This window comes from Aphidius gifuensis, linkage group LG6, assembly GCF_014905175.1.
Source record: "Aphidius gifuensis isolate YNYX2018 linkage group LG6, ASM1490517v1, whole genome shotgun sequence".
Classification (NCBI taxonomy): domain Eukaryota; kingdom Metazoa; phylum Arthropoda; class Insecta; order Hymenoptera; family Braconidae; genus Aphidius; species Aphidius gifuensis.
Genome location: NC_057793.1, coordinates 6,738,065 through 6,756,879, shown reverse-complemented (window position 1 = coordinate 6,756,879; position 18,815 = coordinate 6,738,065). Strand labels below are relative to the sequence as shown.

Below are 18,815 nucleotides of genomic sequence, written 5' to 3'. Positions count from 1 at the left end.
TAATATAGCTTATTCGTGAGAGCCAATGTAAACTTTATTTATATCAAATGGAACGAATTCATCCATTCATTCATGTGTCTACTGTACATCAAAGTTAGAAAAATAATAAAATAGAAATATTCTAGTCATTGCTTGAGGCGTTCAGTGTTCTATGATGATTGTCGATATTTTAGAATTAATTTTTGTTTTTTTTTTCTAGACAAATGGCAAGTAGGAATTTGTGTTTCTTGCTTGAATAATCGATCGAATTGTTTTTCGATTTCTATAGAATTAGTATGGTCGAAAAAATTAAAAATAATTGAAATTAAATTTTAAAACTTTTAGGATAATTAGAATTAGTTGTTGTATACATATTAGAAGAATAATTTTATGAAATTTTTGCTTAGAAATATTTTTTTTTAATTAATAAAACTTGAAGCAAAAAAACCCGAGTTTTGTCTACAGACCATGGCAAAATATAAAATTCGAAAAAAAATAAAAATAATTGAAATTAATTTTTGTAATTTTCAGGATTATTATATTTAGATCTTGTTTAATTATTAGAATCATAATTTCATGAAATTTTCGTTTAGAAATATTTTTTTTTATAAACATGACATAGGGAAAAAAAATACCAAAATTTGGCAAATTATAAATTTGTAAAAAAAAATAAAAATAATCAAAATTAAATTACAAAAACTCTAGGACACTTAGATTTTCATGCAGTTTAAATTCTAGAAGTATAATTTCGTGAATTTTTTACTTAGAAATATATTTTCTAATAAACATGATCTCTTTTTTTTCCTATCGATTTTGAAATTATTTAGAATTTATTTAAAACTATGTGTGTGTAAATTGCATTGGTTTTATTGGAAATTGCTAATATAGTTTACTCGTAGAATCCAATTCAAATAAATGAAATAAATTCATCAATCTATCCACTATATCAAAATTACAAATAAAAAATAAAAAAAATAAATAAATGTATTGTACTGCTCGAGATTGATAGACATTCAAGTTGAAATAAAAAATAAAAAAAAAAATAAATAAATAATGAAATTAACAAAAAAAAATAGAACCACGTTCAATCAATAAATTGCAAATCACATTAATCACTTAAACAACATCATAAGTCAACTTTTAATATCAAACCTTTATTTCTCAGAGAAAAATTTCATTTTCTTTATTCGATATATTTATCATTATTTTACTGAAATATTGTATACAATGCTCTACATTAAATCTACAAACAAAAAAAAAATTTCAATTAGTGTGCAATCACGTATCTTAAATGGAAAAAAAAAATATATATATATACAAAATGAGACTAAAACAAATTTATCTTTCAGAGAAAAAGATTTTAAAATAATTTTGAAATATTTTTTTATAAATGAAAAACATAATTTCGTGATCCAATTTCACGGTTTGTTTATATAATGTTATTTTTATATTTTTATTTAACTCTGAATATAAATTTTTTTTTTTTTATTTTTAGTATTTTTTCATTTTATTTAAGTTATTCGTTCTTGTGCTTGAAACTGCAGTGTCCCTCTTCAAACTGTGATTACGACGAGAGCATTTTATTCGCGACGACAGACTGGCAAAAAAAAAATATATATATAAAAAATGAAGAAAGACCCAAAAAAATGTATATATATTTAACATCTTTGCAGATTGTTAGAAGCACTAATGATAATTATGCAAATAATTATACAGAGTTTATATTAAAACCACTGTAGTTTTTTTATTATTTTTTTTTGAATTTTTAAATATTTTTAAAATTTTTTTTTTATATTAAAATTTTTATTTTTCCCTCAATCTGTATGTTGATGCAATATATTTTTCTTTTTTTTTGTCGATAATGGTATTTTTTTTTTTTACTGTTCAAAGCGCCAAGTTGGCATTGATTTTTATTTTTATGGTAATACATATTATATGTAGTCAAAGCATTTTTCATTTGCAATGCATATGCATGGTTTCATATCAAAGAGACCCACAGGATTTTTCCACAACTATATTTTATGTCTATCCATAAATCAATGCATATTAAAAAAAAATATATTTAAAAATTATAACTAAATGAATTGCTGGAAAGAATATTATATGCCAAAAACCAAATAATTTTAAATCAATATTAAAAATTAACTCATCATCAAAGAAAATATATTTTTAAAAGTTCTCAATGTTTTGTTAAATATTTTTAAAAAATAATAACAATATACACATGAAAATTAATTATTTTAAAATATTTATCATTTGTCAATTCTAATTTACACCACCGTTTTTATTATTTCAATTTTTTAATCTCAAAAATATTTCATTGATGGAAAAATAAAAAATTTATATATGTCCATATATATTATGTTTTATTTTATGATGCTGAAAAAGAATTTTCAATCAATGGTAAGAGCCCACCATCATCCTCCATCTGTTTGATAATACACGAAAAAATATATATATATTTTAAATCCTTATAGAAAGTTATAGCCTGGATCACTACACAACACATCATACTCAACACTCGTGATCTGAATGGTTATTCAAAGAATTATATCGAAAAAAAAAGTAAATAAAAATCAATAACCAAAGGCTCATTCGAACAGCTATTTTAATTTATAGATTATTATTTATTTTTTTTTTCATTTAATAAATTCGCTAGAAAAAAATATTATTCGCCATTTGAATTAACAGTCTTTTATTATGATGATTAATATTTTATAGAATAAATTAAAACTTGATTATACATGCGAAAAAAAAACTAGAAATTTCTACAATTTTTACTCTATTAATTACTCCATCGTATTGTTAATTATCATTGTCTTTTAAAATATAAAAATTAACAAAATAAATTAATTCTGTTGATATTTAACAACAGTAGATCATTTTTATTTATTTATTCAAATTTTTTTCCATTGAACATGACACAAATTTTCGAGTGTTTTTGATAGTCTATGTTAATAAATTTTCATGTAAATGTATATGTAAATGTTTAAGCAAACCGAGAAATGAATTTCGTATTATACCGAGTGTCGTATTAAATTTTCCTGAAACTTTCAAGACGTATGTTAAACTGTCTCTGAGGAAAAACTAAAAGATAATATATATAATAAATAAGAAAAAATGTTATCAGGCAAAGAGATTCAAAGAGAGGACACCACCAAGGCAATCTTGAAAGATGCTTTCATCCTGGCCTCTATTATTATAAACAGTGTGTCTTTTTTTTTTTTATCTTTATTTCTCTTGTTGTTGCTTGAAAAGCTCTTACTCGATAAATCGAGTCATTTCTTACACCACCACCACCAAAAGATTCAAGCCCTCTTATTTTACGTGATCACGTAAATTGTATATAGGTTTTTTTTTTTTTTTTATTTTTTTTACCCACACATTATATACTCTTCCACCACTAACATTGAGTATTGACTTTTTTTTTTCCAATTTATTATTAATGTGGTTTTATGAATGATGTATAAAAATTTTATAATTAACTTTTTTTTTAAATAATTAATTAATACTCATTAAAAAAGTAAAAAAATAATTATTAAAAAATTAATATTTCTTTGTGAATTAATAATAATAAGTTATCTTTTTTTTTTTTTAAATTTATTGTCATTTTAATATGTTTTATAATTTTTAAAATGAAATAAAGTTTTAAATTAAATTTTTTTTTAATATTACAATGAGATTAGTAATTTTGTTTTTAAATAAAAATTAATTTAATTTATATTTTTTTAATTTTTTTATGTTTTTTTAAATTCACTGTACATTTAATTAAAATTCCTCATAAATTAAAAATATCATTATTCTATTTTTCCATATACAAAAAAATAAAAATATAAATTTAATAAATAAAATTTATCTTTCAAATAATTTTACCATTAAAATTGTTCATAAAATAGTTGTACAAAAATTTAAAATATTTTTTGCTCTTCCAATGAAACTCATATAATTCTCAATTTGTGTTGAAAAATTTCACAAATACATTGTCTCAAATGACATTGCAAGCGTTGAGAGTATGTTACAGAAATAAACGGACATTTATAGAATGATAAATTTGATGATGTCTCTTACTCTCTGTAGCAAATCTTGATGAGTAATCATCCAATAAATGCAAACTGGCATGTCATGAAATATTTGAAATCAGGATATACTTATACAACACACAACTGCTTATAACCATACGTCTACATATATGTGTCATACATTGATACAAAATAGAATGATTGTTCTGACATTATATGCTTGATGGAACATCATTAAATTCTACTCATTGTTACGCCCAATGCGACTGTCGTTGAGACGCAACGATGACATTGGATGAAAATTTCGTCAGTCTTCTACATCAAATTGTGTATCTCTATATACACAAAATAATATACATAATAATGCGAACGAAATTCATACATGTCATGACATCCTTCAGATAATTTACTTCTACTCAAAATATTTAAATATGATTATGTATTAATCATACAGTTGCAATATCATATTTTATACATTATATATATATTATTATTATAACAAAATTAATATTACGACTCAAACAGTTATCAATTTTTCATCAAGCTTTTTTTTTATTTATAAAATTTCATAATTACATTAATTAAAAATGTATGAATGAAATAATTTTTGACATTTGAATTTACATAATTGATTTTATTCAATGATATTTTAATGACAGTTAATTATTGTGATAAGTTATTGAACCACTTGTATTTTGACAAACCGTGGAAAATTTTGTTAAACTAGATTTTTTTATTTTTGCTAAATTGAATTTGACGTTTGTCAATTGTGTGATATATAAAGGGCTTGATTTTTTTACAACATGTTTTATAAATATATAATTAAATAATAATAATAATAATTATTATTATTTATTTGAAATTTTAGTGAAGAGAAAAAGAAATATGCAGTTTTTTAAAAATGACTGTTTTTATTACGACTGACAATAAATGTGCAGAAAAAAAAAAACAACACATTTGATATTTAGGTCAACGTATTAAAGCTCATCTTTTTTGAAAGCATCATTTTTTTTTTTTTTAATCATGACTATTTCATCGTTTTATCAATGAAGCATAAGAAAAAAAATAGACTAGGAGGGGAATAATACGGAGGATGATTACTATAGTTACTCAATGAACGATATAAAATTTGTGAAATAATTTATTAATTGACCTGGAACTAATGTTTTATTAATAGATTCTTTTTTTTTTTTTTTTTGTTGATATCTTGAAGTTAATTTAATCAAGATGCGATTATAAGTTTATAAACATTTTTATTTTTTTCACGTGATGAATTTTTATAAAGAAAAAAAAATAAAAAAAATTCTTCATAAACTGTTGTAAGGCTGTTTAAGGGTGCTAATTATTATAATGAATATTTTTTTAATTATATTTTTATACACTCTTGAGTTTTTTATTTCTTTTCAGTAGGGTATTGAATTTTTTTTTTTTTTATATAGTGTGATTAATATCTTGTATAAATTTCAGTAAATTTAGAATATGATAATTTATGCATTTTACATGATAAAGGTCTTCTTAAAAGTCTTTAAAAATATATTAATCCACTTGAAAAAAAAATAATTAAATTAATTCTTTTTGTAAGATTCTCATCAACGACACTACTTTCTTTGGTATTTATTTAATTTTTTATTTATTTTCATTGAGTATATTCTTTTTATCTTTACTTTGTCAAGTCAAAATTAAATTGACTTTCTATTTATTTATTCTATAAAGAATTCTCTTTATTTTAAATTAAAAAGTTAATAGATTAACAAAAAAGACGATATATTTATACGTTGTCGATTATGTCAACAACTTTCATAATTTATTTTTCCACTCGACGTAAATCAAAAAATATTTTTTTTCAATGGTTAATTATAAAACTTTTTAAAAAATAAAATAATAATATTATTGTTTAATTTAAAACAATTCTATTTTAAAATTTTCATCATTAAAACTTTAAAATAATTAAAACAACAAAAAAAAAATTAAAATACAATAAAAAAAGAACAAAAAAAATGAGCTTTTTTAAAAATTCTTTTGTTTTATTTTTGTAAAGTATGTATAAATTATTTATTTTGGGTTTTTATCAGACACTCAACTGTGTCGATCAATACCTCAATTAAAAAATGTAAATAAATAATAATAATAATTTATAAACTGATGTTTATATTTTATAAAAAAATTAATGTCGAATTCAGATAGAATCGATAAATCGATGTCATGAGATTATTGGCATTTGGTAATTTTATGGTTCGACAGAGCAAATTAAACTGCTTTATGAGTAAAAGTCATGACCTGATCTATCTTTTCATGGATATAGATATATATTTATACATATAATTTATTTTTGTGTGCGGGTTGAGATGTAAAAGCTCCAACCAATTTCCGAAATGACAACGATGCCTGTGGAATAAATGCGTAAGCACAAAAAAAAAAAATAATTGATCAAGGCTAACGTCCCAGTCACCACCGTTTTATCCTTCTTAGATATTTTTTTTTTTTTTTTTTTTTTATTCGATTCTTCTCGAGCTTCTTTAAGGGGTGAATGAAAAAATATGGTAGTTAAGCGGAGTGCTCTTACTCTGAATACCAAGTGTCTACTCAAGTCATTGGCAATGCGAAGCGTGTCGAAACCAACAACTACCCTTATTCTCAAGACCATACAGAAGAAAATAAAAAAAAAAAAAAATATTAAACCCGTGTATCAAGAAGCTTATTGAAACATTGATGTATAAATTTTTATTTTTTTGTATTTAATTTCTGATTACACAAAGTACTATATGAAAAAAAAAAATAAAAAAAATGAATAAAAATTTCGATTTTTAAATATTTTGAAAATTAATTAATTAAAATTTAATTGGCGTAATAAAAAAATAAAAATCAGTATAAATAAATGTTCAATTTTTGAATACTTAAAATTTTCTTATTAAAATTTTTCATTAATTTAATTAATTATATATAAATTTTTATTAAAATACAAAAATTTTTAATGAAATTTTTTCTCTCTTTTTTTTTACTATTAGTTATTGTTAAATTCAATAAAGATTTGAATCATTGTTAATATCCAATTTTGTAATTCAGATTTAAAAAAAAAATAATAATAAAGCATAGAAATTTTTTGTGGCTTCATATTTCCTTTTCCAATCTGTCAAGTTGATAATAAAAAAGGTTTTTTTTTTTTACTCTGAATCACCTAAGGGCAGTAACAAAAGCAAGAAAAAAAAAAAAAAAAATGAAAATAGTTCATTTCAAGAAAAGCACTTTTACGATTTCCGAAATTCATATTTAATATCATATTACAAATATTTTTTAATGGTCAATGAAGCCATACAAATCAATACTCGGTAGAAAAAAATATAAATTTCATAATGCTAATAAAATTGATTTTACACAATAAACCCATCAAAATTAACTAAATAAAAATAAATAAATAAAAATATATTTATTCAAATAAACATCTCTACAATCTAATCCAATACTAAAACAATTTTTTTTGTCAAACTTAAATCTCTTAAAAAAAAAAACCATAATATTAAACTAAGCGAAACTTTTTTTTTAAATTTAATTTTCAATGTCTTTGTATGTTTGCCCATGTGTACTCAAAACTAATCAATAAATAAATGTAAATATTATTTAATTTATACAGCCATTAATGAGAGTGTTAAATAATCAATAATTTAATGATGCTAGTAGGCGAACATCAAGAGTATTTGACATTCAAATATAAATGTTGTTACCAAGGCTTTTGGTATATGTATACTTTCAAAGTCACAATTATATATTGCACAACATAACACTTATATATTGACATATAAAGCTTCATTACCATGCTATTTTCAAGTGTTTCAGATAAATGTTCAACAAAATTTATCACTTAAACAAATATCCAATATGTTGACATGTAAAATACTTTATCTATCTCGCTTGTTTTAAATATATAGGACACTTGTCTAACTCACATAAAGAATACATTTTCAAAATACATATATACTTGTTAAATATATATCGAACTATGTGACATATATATTTGATAGGTTCACAAGCCATCTAGAAAAGCAATTCCACATGTATTCCATCCACACACAGCCAAACTTCATGACTGTATGTCTTATACTTACTCTCTTTTTATACTTTTATTTTTTATGGTTTCTTTTTCTTTTTTCATCTCGTTGATGTTCTTGAAATTTTCAAAATACCAGTGATATCATAATATATAGTCAACACATGAGTTGAATTTTTTTTTTATTTTTATAAACATAAAGTAGTTTTTATCCCAGGTGTGTCACAATTTTCATTTTTTTTTTTTTTTTTAAAGCATCGCTTTAAAATTCATTGACCTTTAGGGGAGGTTTTTCTTATATGGTCTCTTTTATCTATATATTTTTTTTTTCTTCTTTTGGTTGTCCAACTACTTTTACACATACCACTACCCCGCTAGACGATCACGATGAAAAGATCTTTGAAAATAAAAAACTACTAAGATGAAGGCGAGACTATTATAAAAGCAGCCGACTTGGTAGAAAGAAAGAATTCATTCTAGAATGCTTTTTATTTAAGATGCTGGCTTGGATCGTTGACCTCTTGTCAGATTTTTTTTTCTTTTGTATAAATTTTTATGTATATATTTTTAGAAATATGTATTATTGTTATTCACAAATATATTATTGTATAAATATGTAGAGTTTTGGATATACTCAAGACAAAGTGGTAATTTTTTTTTGCATTTATTATTAAATATTGAGTCTCATCCGAGTTACATAGGGTTTATTTTTTTTTTTAAATGTATAAACTTTTTAGATAAAAATACTAGGTAAACTATTGAATAATTAAATTATAAATTTCTATATTTTTTTTTGAATAGTATTGAAAATTAAGAAAAGAAATAAACTAAATATTTTTTGAGTTAAATTCGAGTTTTTTTTTAATTTGTTTATCAAAATCAATACTATAAAATATTGATTAGTATATTTTTTTTATTTTTAGTCAGCGGAATTGACCCAGAAAAAACTTGACTCATGACACAATTTAAAAATTGTTGTTTAAAAAATAAGAATTGTTTTTTTGTTTATCTAGATCATTCGAGTGTTTATAACGTCGCGATACATCATAGAACATTGATCACAATCATCAGCTACGTTATTAAAAAAAAAAATTTATTTTCAAGTTGTTATATTTCATTTTTAAAAAAACTACATGATTATTTAATAAACAATAATGATGAATAAATATTGTTTTTTTACAATAATCATTTTAAATATAATTTTTTTGGATACAATTTTAACAAAAGATGAAGATTATACTATACTATGTCAATTGGAAAATCAATCAGTTAGTATCAAAAATAATAATGAATATTTAGACAATTGAATTGTATATTATATTAATTTTTTTTTTAGTGTGAAGGTTTAAGTTACTGTTGTGGAAAACTTTTTTGTAATAAATTAAAACGTTGTGTGAAACTTGAGACACTACATGACACCAGTCACTGTCCAAAAATATCTCAACCGGTTTGTATTAATTTCAATAATATTTTAATTAATTTTATAATTATTTCACAATAAAAAGTACAATTTCAATTATTCATTTTTTTTTGTTTTAGTGTCCTCGGTTAGGATCATGTTGTGATGGAACATTATGTTTTCCTGGCACTTTTTGTCATCTTCCAAAATAATAATAATTACCACTTTATGATGTATAAAAATAAATTAAAAATAGATCAGTAAAATCAGGTTTAAAAATCAGATATCTTTAAATTTTATTGTTATAAATACAATAATTTTGTAATACTTAATGAAAAATATTATTGAATAAAGCTCAAATAAGAATTCTTTATTAAAATGTTATTAAATTTATTTATTTTTTATATTTTAATTTCTTTTAATCTTTTAGTTGCTTAAAATATAAAAAATTTTAAAATTCGTGGCATTTTAAATCGAGTCTTTTGAGGTGTGACATTAGTCTTTTATATGAATATCAATTCCATCGCGTTAAAACCAGGTTATTTATCAGTTTCTCTGATAACTTTGTTGACATTTATTAGTCAATATTAAAATAACACATTAAGTATTCGTCAGATAACAGCGTTATTAAAAAATTAAAAAAAAAAAAAACGTTCTCATTCTGTTCATCAGTTAGTAAAACGTTGTTAGTATTTTATTCATTATAATTTTTTCAAAATTATTTTTACAATGGTTACATTAGTGAACAAGCATTGTATTTATTCAATCGTCATAATTATTTTAATTACAATCAATTGGTACGTTAATTTTGTACAAGGAAAATCGTTTTCTTCACTTTGCGAATTGGAGAACCAATCTGTGAGTATAATGTTTTCCTGATTTATAATTAATATCATTATTTATTAATTATAAATTCAAGTGTATTCATTTTTTTTTAACATATATTTAATGTTTGCAGTGTGCAGGTTTTGTGAGAGTCTGTTGTGGTAAATTAGTTTGCAATGACTTAAAATATTGTTCTAAAAATATGATAACCACTGAGTTACCTGTAATAAGAAAATGTTCTAATTTTTCTGAACCGGTTTGTATTACTAGATTATAAATAAAATTTTATATGAATCAATCAAATTTTTAATATTTATTTTTTGTTAATTTTTTTTGTTGTAGTGTCCTCGGTTAGGATCTTGTTGTGACGGAAAATTATGTTATCCTGGTACTTTTTGTCCACCTCCAAAATAATAATTATTATCACTTTGTAATTTGTATCATGTATGAAAATAAAATAAAAATACAACTCGAAAAATGAGTATGATTTTAGTTAGCATAATGACTTATTATTGACACAAGTTTTATTATAAAAATGATAAGTTTCGAATACTTGGTCTGAATATAATAATATAATAATTATTTGTATGTTAATTTTTTTTTAATAAACACTTGATTGAAAACAGACAAAAAAATTCATTTACTTTATTTATTAACGCTGAACAATATCCATAATAATGTAGAAACAAAAAAAAAAAAAAACACAAACAGAACAGTTTGTCTAATGACTTTGTTGATTTTATTATTTTTTTGTGGCATATATATAAACCACGGTTATTATCAGTCAACAATAAAAAGAGACATTCAAGATTAGTATAAAAACATAATTGTATTGTGTATTTTTTTTTTTTTTTACTACTATAAGAGATTGACCTACCGTATTTATTTACTCAACAACAAACGTTTTGGTTGGAAATTTAAAATACGGATAATTATCAGGGGGTTGTTTTATATATTGTTAAATTTTTAGAATTTTTTAGCTTTGCGTTTGTTGTTAAATAAATAAATGAAAAACAAGAAAAATATGCGTCCGTTCCACCAGCTGTATACCTTGAATAAATCGTTAATTATTAAATACTAATTTTTTTCGTTGATTTTTAATTTTTTATTTAATTCATTTCATTCATCAAACAATAAAATAACTATTATACATTTTATATGCTCAGTTTTTTCTATATTATTTTTTTTAAAAATTCCCGAACTTTTGAAATTCAGATTATTTTTTCATTCTCATCCCAGGCTTGAGAAATAAAATTGAGATAGAGATATAAAATAAAAAAAAAAAAAAATTAAAAATAAAAAGACAAGTATTCTAGTTATATACACGATTATTTTCTCTCTGTGAAATTTTTGTTTTACTATTTTTTTTATTTTTACCTCGTGCATAGAAGAGTTTTTTATGAAAGGCGCGAGAAGGAAATCTTGCAGAGCACGCGGTGGGATCATTTGGTGTGATTAATGTCGGGCAACGTTGGTCTGGGTACTTTGCTACCGAAAAAAAAAAAAATATAAAAAAATAAATGAGAAAAAAAAAAATTATAATAATAGTAATAAAAAGAAAAAGATGAGAGGAAGCAGGTCGTCCACAGGAAAATATGCATCATCCTTGAACTCTAACAATGTCGAGGTCTATCTTTTTAACGCGAATAAAAATTCTGTCTTCATTTGAATTATTATCATATTTACTGTGCCTTAATTTCTTTTATTATTTCAATTTTTTTTATTACCTTTTTTTTTCTAAAATATATATTTTCCATTATTTTATTTTTTTTTTTATGGAGATCAAATTTTTTTGCTGTATATTATTAGTAATAATTTATTACACAAAAAATTATAAAATATATAGCACAGATGATTTATATTTTGAACAGAAAAATTTAAGCCAAGAAAGATTATTATAAATTTTTTTTATTTATATATAAAGTTTATCATTAAATTTTTTCTTGCAAAAAAAAAAAAAAAAAAATATAAAATTTTACGACAATGGTAAATTTGAAATAATAGCTATTATATTTATTTATTTCTAGGTTTATTTTAGGAGATCGATATTTGTTGCAAATTATACAAATGATTTGTTAATTTTGAGCAAAAAAAATACCAGGCAATAATGATTGATGTATTATTGTTTTTGTTGTAAAATATTTTCATAAATAAAATGACGAAATTTTCGATAAATAATTTTTTTTAAATTGATAAATTAATAAACAGATAATTAACAAATAATTATAATAATTTATTTAAAATATTTATTGATACTTCAAAGACACTGGATGAAAAAATAAATAATAATTTTGTTTTTTCTTAAAAGTAACAAACGTTAATGATTTTAAATAATCATAAACACCTCGATGCTATTGAAATGGAAAAAAATAATTTTATTATTTAAAAAAAAACGGTAAACATTGTTAATAATTAATATATAAATAAATCAATACTTTAATCACACTGAATTTAATTAAAAAAATAATAATTTATCAAATCAATGAATCTCCCAATAAAATTCTAAAATCTCTACGGATTTAATATACTAAATCCAGAGATTACAAAAAAATACGAGTTTAAATTCATGTTCTTACACACTGAAAAATGTTATAACTATTTCAAAAAAAAAAAAAATAAATATATTTTTTTCTCTTGTGCTTTCAGACCTAATATCGGATGAGGGTAGACTGTCAATGGCTTGGGGAATCAATTCACCTCATCGAACGAACTGTTAGACCCTGGAGATAACTGAAGATGAGCTGGTTTGGTAGGAGGTAAGACGAGCTGAAGAAGAAAACTAGCATAGACTGCAAAATCCATCAGCGTCGAAAGTGCAAACGGAAAGGCTGAAAAAATAAAATAAAAAAACCAACGGACCAAAGAAATAAAATAAAAGACTAAAACGAACGAAAAAAAAAGAAAAAAAATTAAATAAAAAAAACATTACAAGGAAATAATACAAGTAAGCTACACACAAAAAGATAAAGAAAATAAATAAAAATGTCTAATTGAAAATAATGGTGGATTAAAGAACAAAAGAAAAAAATAAAAAAAACAAAAAAACAATGTTACAAATTGAAATGCCACATTGTCATTAACAAGTAAATTAATTTTTTTTTTTCTTTTTAAATTTAAATTTGTTTTCATCAAATGAAAAACAATGAGACCAAATATATTAATAAAATTGCTATTGATAGCAATGATAACAACAACAACATTACCAAAATCAACAAATGCATGTCCAAAAATATGTTCATGTAAATGGAAATACGGTAAAGAATGGGTTGAATGTGCAAATCGTAATTTAACAACTCTACCAAAAGGTTCACGTGAAGAAACACAAGTACTTGATTTATCAAATAATAATATTGAATTAATTGAATCAAAATCATTTGAAAAATTACATCTTATTAATTTACAAAAATTATTTATTGGTAAATGTAAAATTTATGATATATCAGATGATGCATTTGTCGGTTTACGTGGTCTTGTTGAGCTTGATTTAAACACAAATAAAATACATGATGTTCCATCAATGGCACTATCATCATGTCCAGATTTAATGAAGCTAATATTAAATTCAAATGACATACGAGTCATCAAAACAAATTCATTTAATCGTCTTCTACAATTATCAACATTAGAATTGAGTGATTGCAACATTGAAATAATTGAAAAAGGTGCATTTAATGGTTTAAAAAAACTTGAAAAATTACGTCTAAATGGTAATCAAATAAAATACATACCAGAACAAACATTACCATTTACTTCGGATTTACGTGATTTATCATTATACAATAATCCATGGAATTGTGATTGTCATTTACGTTCAATGCAATCGGAAATTAAATTATCAAATATACCGACAAATGTTTTTCAAGATAATTTACCAATATGTAAAACACCACAAAAACATTATGGTAAATCAATCAAAGATATTAAACATGATGATCTTGCTTGTATACCTAAAATTATTATTGATGATATTATTGAAGTTGATGAAGGTGATAATGTTACACTACAATGTCATGTTTATGCTGAACCAATTGCCATTGTTTTTTGGCAATTTAATAATGATGATAAATGTGAAACACAAAGTGAAAATGATTCATCACTTGTTATGTCAACCAGGTAACAATCATATTTATATTTTTTTTAATAAACACCTCACGTTATATATTGAACATTATTTTATTTATTTTTTTTTCCTTATATATGAAAAAAAAAATTCGATTCAAATGAATAAAATATCTTTAACAATTTACGTCAAATAAAAATACGTTGTGTAGATAAACACGTATATCTACCATCAGTCTTGCTATTTTTTTACAAATGTCTCGAGACAATGGCTTCAATTATACGGGTAAAATAGAACTGTCCATCTATGTCGCAAAAAATAAAAAATAAAAAAAGGAACAATAGAAATGCTCATTCACGTGGTAAGATTACTTGAGATACTCGATTTAGATTCAAACACATACATACCTTTCATGATAAAATTCAACAATGAAAATACCAGAGTAATGACTTGTCGACTATTTTATATATTTTTTTTTTTTTTTTCTTCTTCTTTCTGATTACCCATCATCATGACCAGTCATTATGTTGCACTCGATTTCTCTCGCGCTATCATTTTTTTTTTTTCCTTTTACAAGTTGGTTTTTACCTTTTTTTTTTTTGATAAGAATTGTGGTACTCTGTGAGGGATTAGACTGAATTTGTTGGCATGAAAAAATTCTACTTTATTATAAAATTTTATCTTTCTAACACACTGACTAAACCATCAAGACTGATGTTAAAATCATTTATTTTTTTGTTGTTTTTTATTTTTCTTTCTTGACTCGGGTACTTTATGCTTGCCTCAGCTTTTAAACATTCTTCATGGCTATATCACAACAGCCATTAAACATTTTTTATATATTTTATTTTTCATTTTACTTGCTTTATTAAAATTATCTATTTTTTAATTTTTACTTTTCCAGATATTCATGTAAACAACGTGGACAAATTAACATGACAAATATACTTAGTATAAATGGAGTTGATAAAAATGATGAAGGTACATTTACATGTGTTGCTAAAAATACAGCTGGTATTATTGATAAAAATATATCATTAAAAATTCGTATTATTGAAAAAAATACAATTGAACCAATAAATGATAAAAAAAATAATGGTTATTTAACAGTTATGATTGCTGGTTCATTAGTTGGTATACTACTTGTTATTGGTTTAATAATATGTTGTTTAATATATTGTACAAAAAAAAGACGTGATAATAAACGTAATGCAAAACAATTATCATTACAAAATAAAATAGTAACACCATTAACAAATAATAAAGAATGTGAAACAGTTACTGGTAAAACATCAACGTCAAATATTAATTATGATAATCAACAACAAGTTATGTATACTGAACGTGAATTATTATCACGTACATCATCAATTGATCGTCGTAATAATACAAATGATATATTTAGAAATTCAGTTAGTAAATATTTAACTGAACCTGATTTAATTAATGAAGTATATCCAGCAACAACAAATCCATCTGATACAACAGATAATTATGCTGTCTATCAACAGCAACAGCAACAACAGCAGCAACAACAACAGCAACAACAACAGCATCAACAACAACAGCAACAACAGCATCAACAACAACAGCAACAACAGCAACAACAACAACAATTACAATTGCATTTACATCATCAACATTTACATCAACATTTAATTCAACCTCGTCACATGATGGAATATAATCCTGAAACAAGATACTCACTTCAACCAACGACAATTGATTCACGACCAAGTTTATCACATTTAAGTTATCTTGATCAAGATGGTTATCCATTAAATTTTGGTTTACCAAAAATATCAATAAATTCAACAAGTTGTACACTACCAAGATTACGACATCGTATGCAAGAAGGTACAGCAGCAGCACCAACAGCACGTTTTGCACGTGAAGCTGAATTTTTAGCACGTTCAACACCACATGATACAACAGCATCAACGCCAGCAACAACAACAACATCATCATCATCATCGTCAACAACAGTACCAAGAACAGATGCAAGATATACTGCTGATGGTTATCCATATCCAATTGTTTATAAACAATTAACATCACCAATACAACAACCATTACAAATACCACCATATGTATCATTATCACCAGAAATAATATTACCATCACCATCAGATATACAAGATGTACCATTTATACCATCACCACCAGCTGCCTATAAAGGTGAACCAACACCATTATCACCACGTTCATTATTAAGTAAAACAGCTAGAGAAGCTGCTGCTGCTGTTGCTGCACGTGCTGATGGTGCTAGACCACCAGATCATCCAGAATCACCAGATGAAGGATATGTTGGTGATGCTATGGATGTCTGAGGGATAGCCAGACTCGAACGTCATACTAATAATAATAATAATTAATCAAAATCAAATGACGTTTGAGAATATTTATATTATTTTGATTTTTTAATTATTTATTTATTTATTTAAACAATTCAAGTCATCCATGTGTTGATGATTGATATGCTAAAAGCAAACTTGATAGTTGTTGTAAAATTTAATTATTATTATTGGAAAGTGACACTGGACACATGCCCACTGCATCATCTTTATCATCACAAGTTAATTTGGCACTATCATTGATTTTATTTTGATCAACACAATTTGTGATGTCATTCAGCACGTGACAAACATACAGGTCATCATTTTCTCTATTTTGAACCTTTCCTTTTTTCATCTATTTATTTTTATTTTTTTTTATTTTCGTTTATTTGTATTGGAAAAAGTAGAAAAATAAAATAAATATATATAGTGCAAAGTCCTTTAGTTCCTCTTCAAGATTCCTCAACTGCTTCAACTCTTATCTGACCTCGATACTTGATTGGATTCCCTGAGAATGACGATAACACTGCTCAATAAAAAAAAAGAAAAATAAATAATAGTGATTTATCGTGTGAGTATTATGTACGTGCAATTGCAGCTAAATGCACATTTGAAAAAATAAATAAATTGATAAACAATTAATAGATAATTTGGAATAAATGTGAGTGTAAAAAAAAAAAAAAAGAATAATTAATAAAAATGTGCTCAATATATTATACACACCAAAAACTAGAATTGAGAAAAATGAAAAAAATAAAACATCATCTTTTAAAATCAACATGATTTTATAAATAAAATAATTTAAAATTTCTGTATAAATTACTTGAGTATTTGAAAAAAATTGTGAAATTTAAAGAATGAAATCTTTTGGATTTTTTTTCTTTTTTTTTTAAACGTTCGATATTGATTCTCGTGTCATCCTCAAAATGCAGGAATGTCATTGGGATATCCGGGTGTGACGTGCGCAGTGAAATAACAAATAATTCATTTTAAAAATTTAATTTTTATTTTTTTAGCTGTGTGAATGCAGATGAAGCTTTTATTTCCTGCTGGCAATTATTCAGCAGGTAAAAAAAAAAATAGTATAGAATGAGAAGATTGATTTAGTTTGCATATAATCCGTAGAGAAATGGATAAATAGTGTAAAAATAAAATTATAAAAACCAAAAACAAAAAAAAAAATTGACACCATTGTCCAATGATATACTCAATTGGCAAAAAAAAAAAAAAAAAGACATGGAATCCAACGAAACCAAAGTAAATTATTATTTATCACATGCCTTGTAAATAAATATTTATTATTTAAAATTAAATTATTATTTATTTATTTATTTTATAATAAAATAATAAGCACAATGAAAAATATACAAATTGTAAAAACAATGGAACAATTGTCCTGCATAATTATTACAGTGCTTTTTTCGACCTAAAAAAATAAAAACAAAGTAAGCTCAAATAAACCAAAGAAAACTGACTAAAAATAATATTTGTTCATTAAACAAAAAGCAGCAGAAATATGATAAAAAAATTAATAAAAATAAAACCATAAAAATTTGACAAAAACGAAAAAAAAAAAAAAAATGTCTAGATATTTAGAATTGTATGATAATAATGGTTGTAGATTTTATGAAAATAATAATTTTACCGTATTCTACAGGGTATAAAAGGCAATTGACCGAACGATAATTAATTAATTATTGAATTTATTAAATATAATTAAATGATGATTGTCATATGATGCATCATTTATCTGATTTTTTAAAATATTTATTTCAACTTAATTTAATGGCTGATAATTTTTTTATTATTAAATTTTTTATAATTATAATTTAGCAATGATTTTTTGAAATATATTTTCATATATGTGGTCGTTTTTTGCAATTGAAATAATAATCAAATCATTTTATATTCATGATAATTAGTTTTTTTTTTCTTTTTCAAAATGATATTATGTTTTATGTAATAAGTATGATGTTCATTTGGCATGAATTATTATCGAGTTAAAAATAAATTTATTTAAAGGAACTATATATATTTGGATTCACTGTAAAATAATAATGCAAGGAAAAAGATATTGAAAATATTAAATCTGATATAAATTAAACATTCATTATTTCACAGCTATATTAATATATCACACGGATTTTTAAGATTA

The 18,815-nt window shown here is 23.3% G+C and overlaps 1 protein-coding gene across 1 annotated transcript in view; it reads left to right on the top strand.

The window, feature by feature from the left end:
* The window catches only part of LOC122859127 (amphoterin-induced protein 1-like), a 46,738-nt gene extending 28,896 nt beyond the window's left edge, over positions 1-17,842 (top strand). Inside the window, exons 3-4 of the mRNA XM_044162509.1 lie at positions 12,911-14,377; positions 15,229-17,842. Of these exons, the coding sequence (XP_044018444.1) occupies positions 13,407-14,377; positions 15,229-16,654 (2,397 nt within the window). The 5' untranslated portion in view covers positions 12,911-13,406 and the 3' untranslated portion in view covers positions 16,655-17,842. The remainder of the gene's footprint in view (positions 1-12,910; positions 14,378-15,228) is intronic.
* The last annotated feature ends 973 nt before the right edge of the window (positions 17,843-18,815 follow it).